Consider the following 23248-nt stretch of genomic DNA (forward strand, 5'->3'; position numbering starts at 1 on the left):
TTGATACGCGTCCCTGTAAACTGAAATCTTAACCTGCCTTGATTATGTGACAATGTCTTAAAATACGTGGCCGTGGACATTTTCATTGAGTTGGTAGTTTTACAGTTTACTTTTGTAATGCTGTATAAACGGAAGGAAATCCTATTACAAAGTGTTAGACGTATGTGAAGCCTCCCACCACTGTGCTGCTTCCATTGTTTCGAGTGGCATACATAATTGCACCCCCCCCCCCCCCCCCACACACACACACACACACACCATTATTCGGGAACCTTAGTATTCATACACGTCTATTTTTAAGTGCTGTTCATAGTTCTCTGAGAATTTTTGAGTGAATCATATAGAATTCGGTACTTTACAATCGTTTCTTTATTCGAGGTTTTCCCCTTCATACCCTTTTGAAATACAAAAAGGATTACTATCCACACATTCTGTCTAGAATGTTTTAAATGATTAGACGGCGTGATGACACCCCGACCCTATGTGCAAAATGGGAAAAGGGGTTGAGAATGGCTGGATTAGACGGCGTGACTCTTCTACTACTTATTATTTAATTATTATTTTATTTTTAATTTGGAATAATGAAAAAAATGCCTATCACAAAACAGCAAAGGAGTCAAAATCAAGGCGAAATTAGGGGCACTGTTGGTTCTCCACTGAATCAGGAGGACTCAAAGAACGACATTAATGAGTAATTATAACCTGAAGAAGTTGGTACGACAGCGTTTTCAATTAAAATACTAAATTTTGCAAAAACAATACATAAAACGTGCACCGATTAAAATATGTTAATGAGATATAAAAATACAAACAAACGTTTCAAAGATGTACGGAAACCTGCAATTACAATAGATAAGCATTCATCAATCCGACCTCTAGACGTCCTCAGCGAGCCAGTTCTCGGACAGTGCATGCGCATTATGAAAGAGGGATTAGTGTTCATGACGTCACGCAACAGACTCCCCCCCCCCCCCTTCTCTTAGCAACCAGGGCGGGCGACGAGGTTAGGCGAGGCTACGAGTCGGAGATAGTGGCGAGTATCTCTGATTTGGCTCACAGTTGCTAATTACATCTGCCAGAAACGGGTATTTGACGAACGCTTCGATTTTTGTGATTTCTGATCGAGTGTTGAAAGCTGTGGCCGCGGAGAGGGAGCGGCTAACGGGCGGAGCAAGAGGCTACCGACCATACAGAAACAAGGCAAGCGGCTGGTTTCGGGCTCGTGAAGAAGAAAAGGGACACTATTCCATTGCTTCAGTCGATAGCGCATTCCCACTTGCTCCATGTAATAGCGTGGGGTTGGTGATCGTGGACAGTATCGGCCAAGGGCAGCCCCGCAGAAGGGGGCGAGCTGTGGCCGTGCCATGGTGGCGAGCAAGGTTACCGTCAGGGCAAGGAGTTGGCAGCAGATATGATGTTATTAACTAGAAAACCAGAAGGCCCAATTACAGCAGGTAAGACAGATGTAGAGTAAAAGGAAAATCCGGAGCTGTGGGACTCGGGTTGTATGCAAGGGGGAATAGCCATTTGTATATTGGCATCTGTTAGCAGGAAGGGGGTTGGGTGTGCTCTCAGCGGTTTACTTAGGTCTTTCCATTAGTGGGCTGGTAACAGATTTGACACTCAGTACAGTAGTCTTACCCATGCACACGCATGTGTATCTGCATGCATACTATGGTGTGGCAGACTTGCAGCTCTTCTGTGTAAACTGACACGGAGCATTTCCCACTTTGTGGATGTGTAATCGCTTCATTGTGGTTTTCTTGTGGAATTGTAATTTTGATCTTACAGTAAATATATTGTATCAAATAACTATGTTATGTTGAGACTTTAGCCAGGAGCCTTGAATGGAATGTATGGGTTTACTTACAGAACTGCTTTTGCTGTTTTGTTTTTTATTGAGAGTGTTGCTAGATCGGGGAGTTAGACAAAACAGCGTTTTCATTTTCGTTTATAGTAGTAAAAGTTAATACATAGAATAAGGTTTACTTCCCACATTCTTTCCACATGTGGGTTTGGTGTGTGTTTCTCTTCTGTGTGAGCTTAAGCAGACCACTGATCAACCCTGTGCCAGCTGGAAAAGGCGTGTTTGTGTCTAATGGGTTTTATTGGTTAACATTAAGGATAAAATAAAAACATGAAAAGGTGCTGTTATATGTAGGCACACTGCATATCCATTATTGTGTTTAGGTTTTTGTAGCATTTTGGTTGTATTGCTCATAATAAATGTTGAATTCTGTAGTGTGTCAGTTACATATTTTATTGGAATGGGTGTATGGACTGTTGAGATGTCTATTCTGATGTTTTAATGAAAGTGTTTGTCATTTGTGGTAGAGGATGGTGAGAGGTGCTGAGATTTCAAATCTCAAACACTTATGCTTGTGTCTGTGGTGGGGACTGGTCTCATCTATGAGGTCACTTTTGACAGTGATACTTGGATTTCCCTTTGGTGGCTCTCCTCATCCATTGACACTGTCAAGAGGTACATGGACCCATAAAGTTTGTCATTATTCCTGTACATTTAGAAGTGATTTCATATGGTACTGTACTGACACCTGTATGTGCATCATCTCTGAAACACAACTAAACTTGAATGGTCCCAATACAGTATCAATGACATTGCTGTCACGGAACCTTTTTATGTAAAAATTTTGCTACATGATGACTGGAAGTAGAGTCCCTGGCTTACGAAAAGAGACATCCACTTCTTGGTTTGGCTATTTCATTTTGCATAATTCACTTAAGATGGAAGTGAGTCATATTATGGGAGAAAACCTGCTTTGGGAAAAAAAATTAAGGTTAAAACACTTGTCTAAATGTAACTGTAAAGATTGTAGTGAAACTCATTTCTTTCTGCTGACATAAACATTGCTGTTAGAGGCGAAAGACACCAGCAGTAAAACATGTTGAAAAAAATGTGTTTCATTTTTTTGTTGATTTTATCACGCTGTGACTTTTGGGGAAAAAAGTATTCTTGAAATGTTAATTTCAGTTTACTTTGGCCTGGTTTCATTTCCATTGTTGTGATATAGCTGCAGTGCTGTGATTTTTTTTTTTTTGGGGGGGGGTGCCCCATTTCTATTTTCAGCTACATTTATTCTGGCAGATTTTACACAGCTTCCTTTTTCACCCTGCAGCACTGATTTATTCATTATGTGAAATTGTTGAGATGTGTATTTGAGAGTGCTTTTTTTTACTATAGATTCTTTTTTAATGGTCACTGTCTGTATGGGGATAAAGGGGGCTATCAGTATACCAGCAGCAACATCCACTGGTGTAAGAAAAAACTATTGTTAGCTGTCTTATTGCTGGGTGCTGGTCTGTTGGGAACATTTGGGACACATGCCTTCTTGGAAATCTGTGTGCATACTGACCAAAGTAGAACAAATCAGCAGTGATAGTGAAGTTGGGTAGGATTCATTAAGGAATGAAGTATAATGTAGCAAATGCACTGGGACAGTTAATGAATTCTACTCAAGTTGGGAAAACAAACCAGAAAAGTCAGCTGATTAATAGCTTTTATGAGTTACAGTAAGAAAGTAAACTGCTGACATTTTCAGATTGTATGAGTTCTCCCTCTGGAGGTATCTTTTAGACTGCTTGATCCTGTTTTCTTGACTGATCATTAGTCGTCAGTTTAGTAGCACCAGATGACAGCTCATGGCTGAAATCTTGAGCAAGACTTTTTTGAAAAGAGAGATGTCTGTTCTGAAAAAAAAACCCTGCTGTTTTTACTTTGCATATTTGTACAAGTAATGTGTTTTACTACTAAACAATTTAGTTTGTAAATCTGCTGTTAAGTTCCTTCCCCAATGCTTGCTACATTCTCAGGTTGTCAGACACCAGTTATTTTTTGGATTCTTAATAGGATATGGATAATGTGTTTGTGTCTGCATCTATTCCCGCTGAAGATAATGCCACATGGCATGTTTACCTTCTGGACAAATCCTTACAGTATGAGTGTGCTGCACATACCCATTACCTCTCACCACTGTCGCAAGCTGTTAGTTGGAATGCTGATAAGTGTGCTAGTATGTTTGTTAGTTTCTTCTTTGTGATTGCTCATGTTCCCCGACACCTTCCTGGCAAGAGCAGTCTTTTGTGGCTTACAGTTGTAAAATGCTTCTAGTTTGAAAGGCACCACTGATTACTGTGTCATATCCACTCAGACTTTCATTAGTCTTAAAAACAAATCAGAACAGCCCGTGAATCACATCAGTCATAGATGCAAACTATTTCAAATTAGATGCGTGGAAGTGCAATTTTACTTGTGTGAGGGATGTCTGAAAACCACTACCAGCCACAAGAATAGTATGAAAATCACATAAGCAAGAGGTGTGTGTGTGTGTATATTAAAATATATGTATGTATATGGATCAACCTTCATTTCGTCTACAGTTCATTTCACCGACACTCAACTCAGCAGGCCCAATTCACCGACACTCATTTCGAAAATGATGTATGGCTTTTTCCCCACTGTAGAGTGACCCTGGAGGTAGAATATATAGTAAGGGGGGTGTGGGGGGCAAAGCCCCCCACATACTGGGGTTCTATAATGGTTTGTAGGTAATAGTTATGCATTGCACTTGTAAGAATGCATCTGTAGACTGTAAAACATTTATGATATGTGGGGGGCTGTGCCCCCCCACACCTCCTTACTATATATTCTAACTCCAGGGTTGCTCTGCAGTGGGGAATAAGCCATACATCATTTTTGACGAAATGAGTGTCGGTGAACTGAAGTGTCTGTGAATTGGGCCTGCTGACTTGGTTGTCGCTGAAATGAACTGTCGACGAAATGAAGGTGACCCGTATACATATATGTATACATATGTTTTTTTTATATATATATATATATATATATATATATATATATATATATATATATATATATATACACACACACAAAATATATATATATATATAAGTGTGTGTGTGTATGTATGTGGTGTGTATATGTATATATATATATATATATATATGTGTGTGTGTGTGTGTATGTATGTGGTGTGTATATGTATATATATATATATATATATATATGTGTGTGTGTGTGTGTATATATATGTAAGTGTGTGTGTGTGTGTGTGTATATATATATATATATATATATATATATATATATATATATATATATATGTGTATTTATACATACAAGTGTTTTATGTAGATATTATTTGCACTTGCATATGTATGCTTATATAGATATACACACAGACACATATATGTGTGTATCCATATTTATTTGCTCATTCATTCGTTCTTTCATATTTGGTAACCAGGACAGTCCAGTTGGGCAAATGCCCCTTTTCAATGGAAGAAGAGCTCCAACAATGAAAGGGTTCAAAGATCTAATATATGTACAGTAAAGTGAAGTGTTAATACAGTGACTCAAATACATTCAGGTGGTATGACCATGGTTACTAAGTTGACAAATCAATGAAAAATATAGACAAACAGAAGAAATAGTTTTGTGAGTAAAGGAGTAGAGTCATAAAGCAGATTATTAGAGAAGTCTGAGTTACAGAGAGAAGATTTTGTAGAATACAGAGGAGAGGGTTGTTAAATGGGGGTTCATAGTGGGGAGTAGGACAGAAGCAGAATTTAGTTAGGAGATATACAGAGAACTAAAAAGAAAATTTAAAATCTTAGGGAATTGAATAGTAACTACTTGATAAAGTTATGTTGAGTTTGGAGAGAATTGTGTGCAAATAGTACATCATCAGTGCCATTTAGTTTTTAGATAACTTTCTACTTCTTTTATGAAGGTTTTAGTGCTTTGCACGGTGCATAATTTCAAAGGTGTGGTAATTTACAGATTAGCTACAGTTATAGAATAAAGCAAGTTCCCATAATGATCGCCGGGTTTTTGGACAAGTATTAATGCTATGTGATTGAAGTAAATTATGAGGAGTGTTATGTCTAAAATATCTGTGGTAGGAAGAATGTTGCGTAATAATTTTATTTGGTTTGGTGTTGGTGAGAATTGAAGAGCTAAATAGATGAGTTGGAAGTAAGACTGTTTAGTCTATAGGTTTTAAGGGACTGATCATTAAGGAATTGTTTAGCTTGTTAAAGTGTACCTGGTGTGTTTTTTTTTTTTTTTTGGGGGGGGGGGCTGCATAATGCCTTTACACCTTTTTCAGCAGGGCAAGATCTTAGTGGTTTATAGAACATATGTGTGCAGTAGAGCTGTGCCCTTAAAAGTAATTTTGCAGCACTGCACACTGCTAGTACACCAAGCACCCATTACACATGCTAATGAACCCACCCCCTGATCATATGTGAGCCATACTAGCTTTTTCAATCCTTAAAAATCTGTTGCACAACAGGAGAGTTGTGTGCTGGCAGTGGAGGTCCCAACAATGTGGACAAACCTGTTGCCATATACTACCCTGTCCCAGACTGCTGATGATAGCAAGTTCCTGCTGGTGAGAACTTGCACAGCACCAGGTATCTTCATCACCATCATTTGGTTATGCAAATTTTTATGAATGGTTGCTGCCACTGGTCGTAAGGGATAATGTACAGACACTTCTACAGTGGTTCCTCACCAGACACCATCCCCATCAACTGATCATGCTGTCAAAGGCATCATTATTTGTGTGTTATATGTCCGTATGCATAGATTAGGTTAGATATAAAAAGTATGTATGTTGGTGTATGTACTTTTTATGTATATATGTATAAAAGTTAGGCTCATATAAATGCGCTTGCATGTGGTGGCAGTTGCGTGCTCGTGTTCATAGTGCAGTACATGAGAGTGTGGTTAACCGAATCAAAAACTTTTGTTAAAATAAGACTGTCATTAACTAGTGCTCTGTAAGAGTCCACTTTACAGTCATGGTCTGCCTCCCCGCCCAGAATCTATATTGTGAGGGGGGAATGTATCGTATTTTTTCAGGAAATCATAAGGTTGTATTTATATCAATTTTACAAAATACTTGACTCAGTGTGGGAAGTGCAGAGATAGTTCTGAAGTTAGAGAAGGTGTAAGAGAGTGAGCCATTCATCCATCCATAACCCCTTTTCCCCATTTTTCACATTTTGTCAGGGTCTCACTTCAACAGTGACAGTCATCTAGAGTCGAGGTTTACACCACCGAGTGGCTAGCCCTGATGCTGTAATTCTTCCACACCATACACACACACGTATGGCCAGTTTCGCGTGTCCAGTCCATCTACTGCATGTCTTTGGAATGTGGGAGAAAGCCCACAAGAACACAGGAAGGACTTGCAGATGCCGCATAGGAGGCACCCCGGCAGAAAATCGAACCAGGGAACCTCTTGCTGTGAGGCAACAATGCTATCTGCTGCACCACTGTGCCGCCCATGTAACAGAGTGATGTGGTGACTAAATGTTTCAGATCAGAGGTAGTGGTGAATAAATGTTGCAGATCAGAGGTAGTGTAAAGTGTTTTCTGCAGAGATTGATACAGTAAGACTGTGTGGTTTTGTCTGTTTATGATATAACATTTAAATGGATTTTTTTCAAGGTACTGTACAATTTGCATTTAACTTCATGTAGTTTGCCTTGGGCTTCACCAAAATCTTTGACACCATCCCACACAGAAAACTGCTAAATAAGATAGGGGTAAGTGAGAAACTGCAAAATGATATAGAAATAGTTGGAGGGTAAGAAGAGGTTGTTAGTTGGTGGCCACATGTTGGATGCAAAGCAAATAACTAGTGGTATACATTGGGGAATGGTTCTGGGCCTTGCTTTATTCAAGCTGCACATTTCAGATGTGCCATATGTAGTGGAGAACGACCTAAGCATATTTTTAGATAGCAGCAGTGTACGGTTGGGAGAGTAGAACATGGAGAAAGATTGAAAGTGGATATGGGAATACTTGTTTCTTTTTTTTATGTTTGTTAGACTACTATCCCCAGAGGCCTGCCAGAGAGAAGGACTCAAATCTAATTGAAAGTGAGGAAATTAAATCCAGTAGAATGATTTAGAGTCTAAAAGGGGTGTTGTATAAAGTCTCAAAGACTTAAGGTTGTACTGTCTGAAAACCAAGAAGGAAGGAAAATGAGATGTGGATATGCAAGTTAATTAACAATGAACTCGGGGGTGGAGCTGATAAGGACTGATAGAAATGCTCTATCAGAAACGATCCATTGTTAGCCTTGACATAAGGAAATGGTTCTCAGAAAGGGTAGTGGATAGGTTGATAAGCATGTTCAAGCAACAGGTGTCTTTTCACGAAGGTTTGGGTTAGTTAGAGGAGGGGGACAGTTGCAAAAGCTTAACTGCATTAGTTGGGCAAAGCAGATAAATTAAGAAAAAATGTCCTTTTGCGACTGAATGTATTTTTTTTTGACAGTTTAAAGAGAAAACTGGAGGCACTGTCAATTAGATGATTAAGGGGTGGCTGTATAGTGTGCCTTTGCTGTGAATCAGAATGAAAATCACTAAGGATTTTGGTAATGAATGGTTTAAAAGAGAAAGGTTAATCTCAAAATTTGTGTTTCCTTCGTCTTCTTGAGTTGTCAGTTAATTAGACTGCTGCTCAGCAAAACAGAGCTGTTGAAACTCACTCTTAACAAATCTAGGAAATGAGTGCTATTGGACTTGACCCCCCCCCCCTCTTTTTGATGCATGTCACTTTAGTGCTCACTTTCTAGGACCAACAAAATGAACTGACTGACACAGTTTAGACACAGAAAGGTGATAACTGTGTGATTTGGGCCCAAAATGTCCTTATTCTGTGTCTCCAGGTACCATTTCTTTGGCGTCTTGCATGAAATCCTGAGAGAGATGCTTGCTTTGGTAAAGGTTTTAATTACTTGCAATTCTGATTTCTTTGTTTATTTTTATTTACTTTACATTTGTTACCGGGTAATTGACTGGACTGAAAGCAATAATAAAAGTGTTGCAAAGTAATTATGGAAAGTAATTTCAAGAACAAAAAGTGTAAAAAAAATAAGACCGAAAACAACTGGCAGGTCATAACAGTACAGTGAAATGCATCCTCAAAACAATGGATATAAAATCAGTGCAGACTGCTATGAACAACATTGGGGTATGAAACACTATACCTAGAGTGTGAGTAGAGTGTAAAAAGTTGGAAAGCATGTAATATTGTTATCAAATGTCAGAAGCAGGAAAGCAGTAGGATTCGTAGTCAGGATTGGAGCAGGGACAGAGCCAGTGGTTGGTATGGTATTCTGTTAGACTTTGCTTGAATTTGGTGGTGTCATTAACTTTAAGGAAGTGCTGGGGTAATAGGTTCAAAGACATGGAAACTGTTAAAGTACAGTGAGTCTCCAAAACTGTTAGAAGATTTGGTTAGTTTTAGCAAGAGTTTATCAGAGGATCAAAGGTCAAAGTCTTTTAGGTCTGGGCAGTAATTTTAGTTTAGCTAAAATGATATGTGCAACAGTGGTTGGTTTAGTTGTAGTAAATTAGGTAACTCAATCCAGTTGAGTTTTTTTAGTCCTCCGTAGTGGTGCTCCCTATATGGTACGTTGGCAGCAAATTTAGCTATTAGTGATGATGAACACTTTGGGGAGGTCTGGTGGAAACACTCACCATCCAACCCAATACCATATTCATTGGTGAGTTTAATTACCACACTATTAACTGGGGTTCCTATACAGTATCAGGCGTACAGGCATAGAGTTTGTAAACACAAACACCCTGGACCATATTGTCAATACAGCAACCAGGGGTGCACCGTGCAACCAAACTGGATCTGGCTCTCACTAATGTGGGAGAGTACTGCACCCCACAGTGAACTACTCTTAAGACTAACCTTCTACTATTAAGTGATGACCTGGCAACATTTCAAGCCCCCATAAACCCTGAGTGCACTAGTGCCTACATGGATTTGTTCAGAGAAGTCTTATACAAACGTGTTAATGGTTGCATAGAGACAGCTGTACCCACCAGGAAGAAGTACAGAACTAACTTAAAAAACACGCCATCCTGATGGAATCACAACATCAATAGGCTGTATAACAAAAGGAAGAAAATTGTGACAAAAATTAGGAGATGCAGCATCCAGCAGGATAAAAGCACTCATCAAAGTAAGCAAACTCAGATGACAAAGTCTACCAAAGACAAATCTGAGATAAGTTTGTCCTCTTGGGCCAAGGACAACCACAAGGCATTCTTTAGCTATGTCCAAACCTCAAAGGCAGTATACAGTTGTGTGCAGAGCTCATTCTTAATGAAGCCGCCTATACTGAGCCATAAGATGCAGCAAACCTACTGACCACCAAATTCATCTCCATCTTTACTCCTGTGTCACCTCAACCTTCCCTTAGGAATTACCATCAAATATACCACACCTTGCTATAACTAAGAAACAGGTCCTTAATGCTCTCTCCAAGGCCAAGAATACTATATCAATGGGACAAGACAGTAACCCAGGATACCTTCTAAATGGCATGAAACCTAACTGTCAAGGTTAACTGCTATTTAACTGTAGCCTCCAGATGGGCTTCGTACCTCATGAGTGGAGAACAGTATTCATCCCCCTGAGCAAAGGTGGGCCATCGACAGACTTGTTATCTCACTAGTCTCATTTGCAAAGTTACAAGAGGAATTATCATAGAGATGATGAATAATGACACGGGAAACTTTCAGACATTAGACCTAGCTCAATTTGGTTTCACCTTGGGTGGGTCACACCTACTCCACCTGGAGGACTTCTTTGAGAAGGTTACCAAAACAATGGATAGGGGCAAAATGGAACATACTGCCTACATTGATTTAGCCAAGGCGTTTGACACAATACCCCATTTGAACATTGTTGACAACTCAAGAGGTTGGGTACAAACCCTTATGTCACCGGTGGATGCTCAGCTGGCTCACAGACAAGGTCCAGGAAGTTAGTTGGGGGGTCCACCTGTACAAAGGCCATTCACAAGTGGGGTCCCTCCGTGATCAGTCCTGGGACTGTTCTTTGAAGTCATTTACTTCACTGAAGTCGAGGCCATTGTCCGTGACCTCTGGCTGAATATGTTTACAGAAGATTGCAAATTAGGAGCAGTTATAGAATCACCCGCCAACACTAATGTTCTCTAGGAAGGCCTAACACACACAAATTACTGGTATTAGAGCCATGGATTAAAACTAAATGTAAAGAAATGCATGAAAGTATCCTTCAGGATGTCATCCATCCCTGGTAACTGTCTTATAGATAACACACTCCATAGGAGCTGACCCAGTAGGGTCTGAATTAGAACATCGACAGAACAGCGAATGTTTTCCAAGGGAAAAAAATCGCTGTTCCGACACATACACATAACACAAACACACCAAACAAACAGCAAGCCACACACGTACACCTAAAATCCTACATCTAACCCTACACTAAACTGTACACACACCACTAGCTATCCACTTACCTTAACTCTAAGGTCTGTCACTATCGCACACTCCCCTCACCCGTTCCCTAACCCTCATATCCACACAATTGCACACTTACCTGACCCGTGCCCTAACCCTAACTCACCTACCCTGCGCCCTAACCCTCACTTCCATACAATCGCACACTTACCTGATCCCAACCCGTAACTTTCCACCACAGTGCTGAACATAGCAAAGCCACAGGAACGGCCAACCGAATGCCTTCTCTGGGAAGAAATTCGGTGTTCCGCAGCTTCAGTATTTTCAGCGTTCATTGAATAGGGGTCTATATTAGGGCTTTTAGCCTATATGTGTAGGGTAGATGTTTGAGGCACTGGATTCTCCTGGTGAGGAACCTCTGCAGTCTTTCCAGTTGCTGCATGTGCTTTGCGAGTACATGCTGAAGGGGGCGGTGTACTCAATAATTGGCCTTGTAAGGGAAGAATACAGGGATGTTATGATCTCTTTGTCCCTGGATTAGATGCCTTTACTCGAGAGGTGGGCCGTGTAGAAAGCTTTCCATACAATGGAAGCAACATGATGGGCAAAAGTCGGGTTGCTATTAACCTGGGTGCCCAAATTCTTCACTACTAATTGTGTACTTAGATCATTGTTATTAATGTGATAAAATGTGGGGGTGTCCCTCTCCCCAAAGGGGATGATGATGATAATTTTTTTTGGCGTTCAGCTTGAGGCCATATTTCTGGTACCAGTCATTTGTTTGAGTGAGACCCTCTTGGAGGATGTCCACATCCCTTGGGAAATTGATGACAGTGCCCAGCTTGCAGTCTTCTGCAAACTTGGTCAGCCATAGTCCAGTGGTTTTAGCCTGCACCTCAGAAGAGTATATCCCAAATAACAGACACTCCCAAGACCGATCCCTGAGGTACACTGCTCGTTACGGGTCGACTGCTTGAGGTGGCTTCCCCTATTTTGATTAGATGGGTTCTATCAGTGAGCCAGTTTGCTACCCGTCTGGTAACGTATGGATTGATGCCTAGTCAAAATAGTTTATCTCCTATGCCTGAGTGGGGAATCGTGTCAAAGGCTTTGGCCAGGTCAAGGTAGACTGTATGCTTTGGAGACTGTTTCAAAGAAGTCGACCAGATTTAACAGACATGACCTCCCCTTGACAAAGCCAAACTGTGTGGGGTCTAGTGTTTGGAGGTTGCCAATGTCCCTGTTAATGAGGTCCATGATAATCCATTTCATGGCCTTGCGGATCAGGCTAGTTAGGCTGATGGGTCTATAATTTCCTGGATCGGTGGATGCTCCACCTTTGTGTAAAGGGATGACAGTGGCTGTCCTCCACTCAGCTGGGACAAAGCTAGTACTCAGACTTTCGTTGAATAGAGTGCCTAATGGTGCTGCAGGTTCATGTCTGAGTTCATGTAGGATGCAGCCAGGGATGTTATCTGGTCCCATGGAGGCTGTATTTTTTTACCTTTCAGAGGGCAGCGATGACCTGTTCCCTAGAGATAATGGGTGGGGGGCAGGTACTTGGGATGTCCTGATTTACTGATGGGAGACGGAGGGGAGAAGTTTTCGCTGAATCTGTTAGGTGGATTAGCTATATCTACAGCATTTGTGTTTGTGGTGTCCTTGACCACCAGTTCTGAACAGAGCTGGGTGCTTCCTTTGAGATTTCAGACATATGTGGGGAAGGCCTTATGATTGTCTCTAGTAGATGTGGCCAATTTAGACTCGAAGTTGGCTTTAGAGGATTTCACTAGTGCTCTTTTTGCTGGTTCAGGCTAAGGAGAGATTGCTTCCAATTGGGCACCTGCTCCTTCTTGGTCCTGGCAGTATTTTTTTTTCCTTTTGTTATATAGTTTATTTATTGCATATGTCCACCAGACAGGTTTACTCTTCTTTGCGGAGGATGATTTTGTCCCTTCGGGTATTCCTGATTCAGTGCATCTATATAAATGCTTGTATATGGTGTAGATTTGGACATTGTTGCCAGTTCCTATAGTGAGGGGGGGGGTGAAGTTGTTTATACCACCCCTGAGGAGGTTGTAATCAGCTTTGCAGATTTTTTTTTTTTGTTTGACCCTAGCTAGAGGGGGTCAGGGGAGATGGTGACCACTTTATGGTCTGATCTTACCAGGGAGGATGATACTGTAGGGGTGCTGCAGTGGTTACTCATGTTGGTTAATATCAAGTCCAAGATATTATCACCTCTTGTGGAGGTATCGACTAGCTGTTCCAAGGCATTTGCATTGATGACATTGAGAAATCTCTGGGCATTTGTGTTCTAACATGAGTAGTTTTTCCAGTCTGTGGTTGGGTAATTTAAAGTCACCCAGGTTCAGGGTAAAAAGTTGAATCTTGATAGATTTGAAGAGGTCCAGATAGGCGGAGGGGGCATCTTGAGTCAAATTTGGGGGCCTGTAGCTAGCTATAATTTGAATAGGGGTCTTGTCAGTGGTTAACTGCACCTGGAGTATCTCCTCTGCATCATACTGTTTGGCCAGCCTGGAGGTGTGTGTCTCTTTTAATGTATATTGAAACTTCACCTCCTTTGGATTTGCTGCCCACAGTTTGGGGTCTGAATGTGTGATAGGATGAGTAACTAGGTAAGGTTGGGGTGCTCTCCGCAGCTTTGAACCAGGTTTCTGTGACTGCACAAATGTCAGCATCTTCCAAGGTTAAGAATGCTTGCAATGAGTGCAGTTTCATATTTAGACTCCTAGCTTTAGTCGCATGACCTTTAATTTGCTTTTTGTTGAAATGTTTATGTTTGTAGTATTGACCTCATGACTTTTCCTAAAAAAAGGCACTATGGGGGAGGTAAGGGCCTTTGCCAGATGCCTGAAGCCCATCTCTAGCAAAGCATCGTGGTCTGTTGATCATATCTTCCAGGCTGTCTGGTACTGGATCCCCCTGGAATGACTCCAGAAACTAAGCCAATTGTTAGTCAGTCATTTTCTGTTTGTATTGAATGCTGCTTAAGGCTAGGGACATACCTGCCTAGGACACACATTCAGCAAGCTCAATCATGTCTCTCTTCATATAGTCCAGGGAGGTATGCCTTAAGTTGTTCACACCAGCATAGACTATGACAGTACCTCTTGTTGAGAGGTGTGTGTGTGTGTGTGTGTGTGTGATATGGCGGATTCTGGCACCTGGCAAACTAATCATGACTTTCTCCTTATCCAGCCTGGTGGGAGGCACATCTGTGTAGAGTCTCCCAATGGAGTCTCCTATGACTGATATGTTGGGTTAATGGTTCAACTGAGAAGTGCTTGTTAACATACAGCTAATGCACTGATGGCTCTCATTTGTCAAGCAGCCATTGTGTGGTATCATGCCCCGTTTACAAATCATTGCTTTGGACACATTTGTTCCAGTTAGCGCAGCAGTAACAAAACAGCCTTTTTTGCAACTTGTATTTTGCATACTAAATGATTGCAATGTCATCTAGGTGCTTTATTAATTAGAAATTAAGTATAATCCAGATAACAAGACATGCAAAAGCCATCGTGGAGACTTAACAGGGTTCATTCCTGTGTTTTCCCTGCCTTTATTTCAAAGTTGGAAGAGACTGTGTAAGCCAAGCATTTGCTTAATTATAGAGTTACAACTACTTAAAAATTCTGTGTTAAGGCAGACTTGCTTAAAAATACTTTGCAGTCCAGTAGGCAACATATGGTGCAGTGCCAATGTGAAGTGTACAAACACATGTTAATCAGTTTGAGTTTAACTTAAACATGGTAGATGTTAGAAAATATATGGCCACTCAGGTCTGGAGCAAGTACAGCTGAAATTAAACATCTTGTATCTAATTATGGCAAACGTACAACACCGAGTACTTAGATAGCAAGAGTAAATCCTTTTTTATCAGCTTTTTACAAATGTGGAGACTAACATGTCCTTTATCAGGTGGTGGTGGGTATCTCTGGAAATTCTGGTCTATTTTTCCAGAAAACCGTACATCAGTGTTACATTGACTGAAATCAGTTGTGTTTAGTCACCAAATAGTTGTTAATAATTTACAAATCTAATTCATATTTTCCTAAATAGTGGGTTTCAAATATTAGCTGCAGGACTACTTGCTACTTGGTACTTTAGTGACTGTAGGTCATGTGTTCATGTGTCTTAGAGCGTCTTCTTCCATAGCCGATTGTTTTGTGTGCTTCTGACTCTGCATGTCTTTCAGAAAATTGAGAAAGGTATATAGCTTGCCATGGTATGGTAACTCTGGAATCGCATATTACATTCCTAGAATTGCACCATTCAGAGGCAGACTTCTTGAAGTTCCCATCTGGGCTAGCAGCAAAATACTGCAATAATTTCAACATTTGTTATTTGGGTATGACACATACTGCGTTGTGCAAGGACATGTGTTCTTTTTGTTCATGCACATTGTGAATTGTTGTTGAAAGCGCTGCCATTTATTTGTGGGAGTGGCTTAGACTACTTGGGAATTGGTAGGAAGCAGAAACCTTTGAAAATGTTGTACATTGGCTGTTCTTTGAAGTTAGAGGGTTCCTTGACTTAGGACAGGAAATGCCAGAGATGCCATAAAGCAGTAATGTAGGGAGCAGGATATGTCTGTGTTTTTCACTTTCCAAAATGTATAATGGAAGTTTGTGCCGTGTACTTTAAACATTTTTTTTCCCTTCCTTCCTCTTTACCACAAAGATCGTGCCTCTTAACTGTACAGATTTTCACAGAATGTTCAGATTTTTCTCTTGTGTTTTTTGGTCCGTTTTTCAAAAAAATGTGGCTTTCTGGCAAATTAGTGACACATCATTAAAGATTAAAGTTAGAAAATAATGACAGACATTTGAGTTTCAGGCTTCATACCCTTCAGAAAATTCATGCTAATGCAAAACCTGTTATTCTATCAACTTTCTAAGTTTTTTAAGAACAGTATTTAAAAGTTGTCCCTATTTTTTGAGACTTTGTCCCACTTTTATTTATGGTTTTGTCCAGATTTCTTGCTGTAAGAGGTTGAGAGCTATGATGAAGATTTTTAGCTGATTTTATAGAATTTCACCTACATGAATGTTTAGGACAGGTCACCCAGGCATTAGAACTGCACGGCACTGACAACTTTCTTGTGTTGCTGAACTAGAGGAACAGTCCCATAATGTGCTGTATAAGCGGTAAATTCTAGTTCTTTCCTGTCATGAAAGAACTTGGTCACACACTGAGTAGCCATGAGTTTCTTTGGGGTAGATTTTGGTTTATTTATTCCCTTTACCTTGCCTGTACTTCTTGTTCTTTCTACATGGAGTTTAATGATGCCACTAGGTGGCCCTTAGAAAGTTTCTTTTCTCAGTGTTATCAGACATCCATCTGGTGTCTTCGCCTGTTTTAAGCTGGCCAGTTCATGCTGCACCCTTTCTACAGTACATCCATCAATTCACTGCTATGCACTACTTTAGCCTTTCTTTTGCTGTACTTAATGTTCCCTTTGTAAAAATGCAAAAACAACCTTATTTAAGTTGTCATATTGATCCTTATTTACAGTACTGTCTCTCACTAATTTTTGTTGTATCTCTTTTTTTTTTTCTGTGTTGTATATCTACAAATTTTCTGTTCCTTTATAGTTGCTCTTCCTGTTATGTCTTTTGTGACTTTGAGTATTTTCTTCTGATTTTTTTTTTTTTTTAAGTTTTACTGCTTTGCCACCTACTTTTTGGCATTTTCCGGCTTGCTAAAGTTTATATCTGTAACAGTAACAGTACTTGGAACACATCTAGAGCCTGTTTACTGCATTTCCTGTGTTGCACTTTTCTCCAAAAACTGCATTTTACCTGATTTTGGCCTAGCACTCAAGTGTGGGGTCATTTATTGCACTGTTGTGATTATTTTGCTGCTTGTGTATCTCTGCTACCTTTAAACTTGAAAAAAAAAATCTTGCTTTTTTTCCCACTTTCTGAAAGTTAAGTTCAGTTACAGATTTGCTGTTCTGAACTGTTTGGAAGTTTCTAGAAGGCCAGTGCTTGCTTGGGCTAAAGGGAAGTCTCTGTGTTCACCAGTGGGAGAGGTTAACACTGAACAGCATGCCTGTCCCTGGAGGAGTGGTTACTACCTAGAAGCTGTAGTTTTATTGGCCATTTTGGGTCAGTTCTAAACTCCTTGATCTCTCTCTCTCTCTTAAAACCCTACAACTCTCTTTTCCCGTGGTTTTGCGCACTGAGCAGCGTCGGGCAGCGCTGCCTAAACAGGTTTAAACTATTCCAGGCTACACAAAGTCTGCTCTTCACTTTTTCACTTAGAACTGTTCAAACTCTCAGAGTAATCACTCTATTCTCTTTCTAAAGCCCTGCACTTGCTCAGCTCTTAATAGGAAACACTAACTAACTAAAGCACTACACCCTCCTTGACTTCTCATAAGTGTTAGGCTCCCGATTGGTCCTTCCTGATCAAGTGAAAAATCAGTTCCCTTCCCTAATCTGATCAGTAAAAAAAACAGTTCCCTAGACTAATCTGGTATGTCCAAGGGTCAGTTTCAAGGTTACTCTCCAGTCCAGCTGGTGAATCTGGGAATTTTGAGGCAATGTTACAATTGCGTTATGTACACAGACAACCCTCTCCTCCTTCCAACCAACTCTAATACATGTGAGAGATGCACTTACACAGCCAAACTGGAGGCAGAGCTCTCTCAACCCAAGACTGGCACAGTCAGTCTAAGGCCAAACAACACACCAAATACACTTGTTATAGGGGACTCTATTGTCTGGCACAGTGACGTCCTGCTCACCTCATTGTAAGCTGCCTGTCGGGTGCCAGGATCCGCCACATAACGCAAGCACTCAGGTCACTCCAAAGCAAGTACAGGTATGACTCCATTATTGTCCGTGCTGGTGTGAATGACCTGAGATGTACCTCCCTGGACTACATGAAAAGAGACCTAGAGGAGCTCTCTGACCATGTAGCCCAGGCTGGTATGACCCTGACCTTGAGTAGCATCCTGCCCTCACCAAGAATGATGCCACAGTATAAAGACAAAATGATCAGTTTCAACATTTGGCTAAAGTATTGGTGTCATTCAAAGGGGATCCATTGTCTGTCAGCCTGGGATGACCTGCTCGACAAGCGGCTTGCACCTGTCACCTTTAGGCTTTCATATACTGGCCAAGGCTCTTGCCACCCCCATAGTGCCTTTTTTAGGCAAGCCTCAAAGGACAAACCCACCTCCATAGACAACCCAAGGATAAAAAAACTAAAGGTAATGCTAAAGTCTAAACCTCAAGCTGCACGCACTCGGGGTTCTCCTCAGTATGGAGAAAATCGATGTCTGTGCAGTAACAGAAACCTGGTTCAAGGCTCCTGAGAGCACCCCAGCCCTACCAGGTTATAACTCATACCATGCTTTTCGGCCCCAAAACTCTGACCGAAGCACAAAAGCAGGGGGGGTATCTATATTCATCAAATATACCTACACCTCCAGATTAGTGGCACTGCACAAAGCATCAGAAACCATCCATGTGCAACTAATAGCGGGCAAAACTGCCTTTCAGTTTGTAGCCTGCTACAGAACACCCTCCCTATTACATGAACCCCACTTGGCATTCCTGAGAACACTGGAGAATATGAAGGTCTCTCCAAACACTATGTTATTGGGTGACTTCATCTACCCAAACATTGACTGAGAAAACTACTCAAGCCCAAACACCCTCGCCCAACGGTTCCTTGAATTTATAAACTCTAACGCAATGGAACAACTGGTCACCACTCCCACAAGAGGGAACAACATATTGGACCCGGTCATCACCAACATGGGGACTCTATGTTCCACACCAGAGGTAAACCCCTCATTGGTAAGATCAGACCATAAACAAATTTCCGTGGACATCCATATCCCGTCCCCACACCCAGCCAAGGAAATCACTGTAAAAATTTCTCAAAAGCCAACTTTACACTTCTCAAGACTGAGGTGGAATCCTTCAAAGCCCCTGGGCCAGAGGATAATACAGCCCAATCCGCAGAATCCTTTACAAATGCATTCTATGAGCACCTGCAGGAATGCATGGATCGTGCTATCCCAAATAAAACCAAGACTCACTCCTCCAAAAACAGGAGACCGGTCTGGTGGACCCCGGCCATAAAACCAAGACTCACTCCTCCAAAAACAGGAGACCGGTCTGGTGGACCCCGGCCATAAATAAGCTATACAACAGAAGGAGGAAGCTACTACATGACAAAGCAAAATCCCAAAAAGGGAAGGCATCTCTGATCAGTATTAGCAAGAAACTTCGATCCCTCATAAAATCATCAAAGGCCAGTTTCGAAAGAAAAATTGCCCTAGACACTAAAGATAATCACAAGGCCTTTTTTAGTTATGTCAGGAAAATGGACGTCAACTCCCAGATATGCCCTGAATTGTTGCATAACTGTACAAAATATACCGAACCTACAGATATAGCCAACATCCTGGCAGACAGATTCAGAGCAAACTTCTCCACCTCTTCCCCCCCAAAGGAGCAAATGCCTACAACCTCCCTGACATCACAGATGCACAGGTGAAAGCTGCCCTCTTCAAAGCAAAAAAACACAGCATCTATGGGACCGGACGGTGTCCCAGGCTGTGTCTTACACGAGCTCCAAGAAGAACTGAACCCTCACATTAAGTCACTGTTCAAACTTAGCCTTACTACAGGATATGTACCCAAAGAATGGCGTACAGCTACAGTGGTCCCACTCCACAAAGGTGGTGCCACAACGGACCCCGGAAACTATCGCCCCATAAGCCTGACTAGTCTGGTCTGTAAAGCTATGGAGCGTATTATCATGGAACTCATAAACAAAGACATTGGGAGCCTCCAGATACTGGACCCTACCCAGTTCGGCTTTAAGGGCAGATCTTTCCTCTTAAACCTAGTTGATTTCTTTGAAACAGTTACCAAAGCCATAGATGAGGGCAAGGTAGACCACACAGCCTACCTGGACCTTGCAAAAGCCTTCAACACAATACCCCACTCGGGCATCATAAATAAGCTTACCAGCTTAAATATCAACCCCTGTATCACAAAATGGGTTGCAAACTGGCTCAGATAGAACCCACATGGTCAGAATCGCAAGTACTATGTCCAAATCCAACCCAGTTACAAGTGGCGTCCCATAGGGCTCAGTTCTGGGACCTCTCTTGTTCGGTATATACTTCTCTGAGGTTCAGGCTAACACAGGGGGATTATGGCGCAGATGACTGCAAACTGGGGGCCATAATCGAATCTCCAGCTGACACAAGCATCCTCCAAAAGGGCCTCACAGAGACAGATGCTTGGTGCCAGAGCCACTGCCTCAAGCTAAATGCTAAAAAGTGCATAGTCATCCCCTTTGGGAAAAACAAGGTGCCCACAAATTACCACATAGGTGGTAATCCATTAAGTACGGAAGAAGTAATTTAGAGATTTGGGTACCAACGTAGATAGTAATCTCTCCTTAGATAATCACGTTGCCAAAGTGGTTAGAAAGACCTTCTGTATAGCCCACCTTATCACGAAAGGGTTCGCATCTAGATCAAGAGAGGTCATTGTGCCCCTCTACTCGTCACTCATCAGGCCCATAATTGAATACATTGCCCCTTTTGGGATGTACCTTACCCGACACCTGCAGCAACTGGAGAGACCCCAAAAGTACCTCACCAAGAGGATCATGGGCTACAAACAGATGTCCTATGCAGCTTGACTAAAGAAACTCCTGCTCTACTCAGTTGCTTACCGCCTACTCGGAGGCGATCTATGCCTGACGTACAAAGCCGTGTCAAACCTAGAATTAATGGACATGCTCCACCTCAAAAAATCCAAGTCCCTTAGAGCTACACGCTCCAGGGACCTAAACCTCAACACAAAAATAAATAGGACATGCTGGAGGGGCAGATTAATTTCCCAGAGGCTCCCCTCACTCTGGAATAGAATCCCAATTCCTGTTAGACATAGCCCCTCACTAACCCTCTTCAAGCGAAATCTGGACGCGTGGATGGGAAATCGCAAATTCACCCCTGGGATCTCTTCTGTGTCCCTGCTAGACAGAGGCACAGTAAACTAATCTTAAAAGGGATTCCTTCTGTGACCTACTTTACAGAGGCACAGTAGGCTAATCTAATAGGGAGGCGGAAGTCAAATGCACTCTGGCTAGGCTTATAAATGCCCTAGGGCAGATAGCCTAGTATCTACCTATGAACCTGTGCTTAAACAGTTTGATCTCCCTTGTTGCCTACAGTAACCATTAACTTAAACTTCACATTGGCATGTAATATATTTGATGTCCGATATCCATTTTGTTTCCCCACTGAGCAAACTTCTGTAAACAATTTAGCTGTTTTGTTTTGTTCAGGAAGATCATTTAGAAGGTTCTGTGTTCTATTCCCACCCCAGGTAATAGGATTCATTGTTTCTTTTCCTTCACTGAGACTGTAATGCGGTATTAGGGAGTGTTGCTGTCCAGTGTGTGCTGTCCTTTGTGTTTGACATTAAACCAAGACCCCTTTTACCCAAGTTGGTGGCGGCTGAGTAAAAGGATCCTATGGCACTTTCTGAAAAAAGTAGAGGGATTTCCAAAGTGACCTTGCCACATTTCCCCCTAATCACTGTGGGTCTCCTGTAATGAGTGGTCACCAGCCTGGTATAGCTAACCCAATCAGTAGCTAACCCAATCAGTAAAGAGAAAGTAAAAACTAAAAAAAGATAAAAAGTATAACCAACAACCGTGTTTATCACCACAGTGCCAGACTTTTGCTTCCACATTTATTTTACCACATTCATATATGTCAGCTTTGGTGTTACTAGAAACTTATGTATGATATTTGTTTGTTTTGGCTTCTTCTTGACAACCCTTCATCAGTTTAACACAGTCCGATATCTTTGTGGGTGGGACATTAACCAACATTTGAGTTCTTCAAATTGTCCAAAAGTTATCTAAATCTGAAAAATTGGCCAGGCTCCAGACTGGTCTTAAACCTTGTATTGCTACCAGGAAGTCAGTTCTGATCCCTGTTGAGTCATTGCTATGTATAATAATAATATTTTACAAATATTAGAAATTTATTTTTAAAATAATGGCATTGTACCATGGCCATACCTCTCAAGTCTAAAGATTTTCACAGAATGTCCAGATTTTTGCATCATATTGTTGGTCTATTTCTCGTAGAATTTGTGTTTTTCTAGCAAATCATTGATACCACTAAATAATGACAGACACCTGAGTTTCAGACTTCACACCCTTTAGAAAAGGCATGCCAATACAAAACCTGTTATTCTGTCAACTTTCATAAGTTCATAAAAGCAATATTTGAAAAAGATCCCTATTTTTGAGCCTTTCTCCCCACATTATTTTTTGGTTTTGTCCAGGTTTTTGAGGTAACGTCTCCCCTTTCCATCTATACTCACACAGTGCAGTGTCTAGATATACCTTGCAGATGGACTACATGCGAGCATGCCCATGCGTATGATGGTGCAAGCAGAGGAGACTGGGTTGCTGCAGTTGCTCTTATCTTTTTAAGGGAGATGAGCAGTAGTGGTGGAGTCTGTATGCATCTTACAGTTTATTCATAGATGCTGTTTATCTGCTTGAGTAGTGATTAAAAAACTGAGATGCATCTTTGCAGAGATTTTTTTTGGTGGATGGAAATTTTGATGTTATGTCATCGGTCTATTTGACTAATTTCTGGGTTCAGCATTGCAGAGAAGATGATGGTCACTTACTGCTGTCTTAATGAAAGAATATTGCCATTTTAAGCCAGATTTCTTCTCCTGGGTAATGCTTGATTTACTGTGAGCATGCACAGATGAATGACCAGTTTTCATTCGTGTGTTTCAAAAATAATTACTTTTCATTGTGGAATTCAGAATCGCATATGCCTAGATCTTCCATTTCTTTTGAGAGGGTAATCTTATCTCGGGCCCCAGTGGCTGTTTACTTTTTCCCAAAG

General features: G+C 41.2%; 1 protein-coding gene across 1 annotated transcript in view; it reads left to right on the forward strand.

Annotated features, from left to right (window-relative positions):
- Window positions 1-959: 959 nt before the first annotated feature.
- The window catches only part of LOC122806431 (dual specificity tyrosine-phosphorylation-regulated kinase 2-like), a 71035-nt gene continuing 48746 nt past the window's right edge, over window positions 960-23248 (forward strand). Inside the window, exon 1 of the mRNA XM_044076863.1 lies at window positions 960-1454. Within this exon, the coding sequence (XP_043932798.1) occupies window positions 1412-1454 (43 nt within the window). The 5' untranslated portion in view covers window positions 960-1411. The remainder of the gene's footprint in view (window positions 1455-23248) is intronic.

The sequence above is a fragment of the Protopterus annectens genome, chromosome 7.part0, assembly GCF_019279795.1.
Source record: "Protopterus annectens isolate FY-2018-M chromosome 7.part0, PAN1.0, whole genome shotgun sequence".
Taxonomy (NCBI): Eukaryota; Metazoa; Chordata; order Ceratodontiformes; family Protopteridae; genus Protopterus; species Protopterus annectens.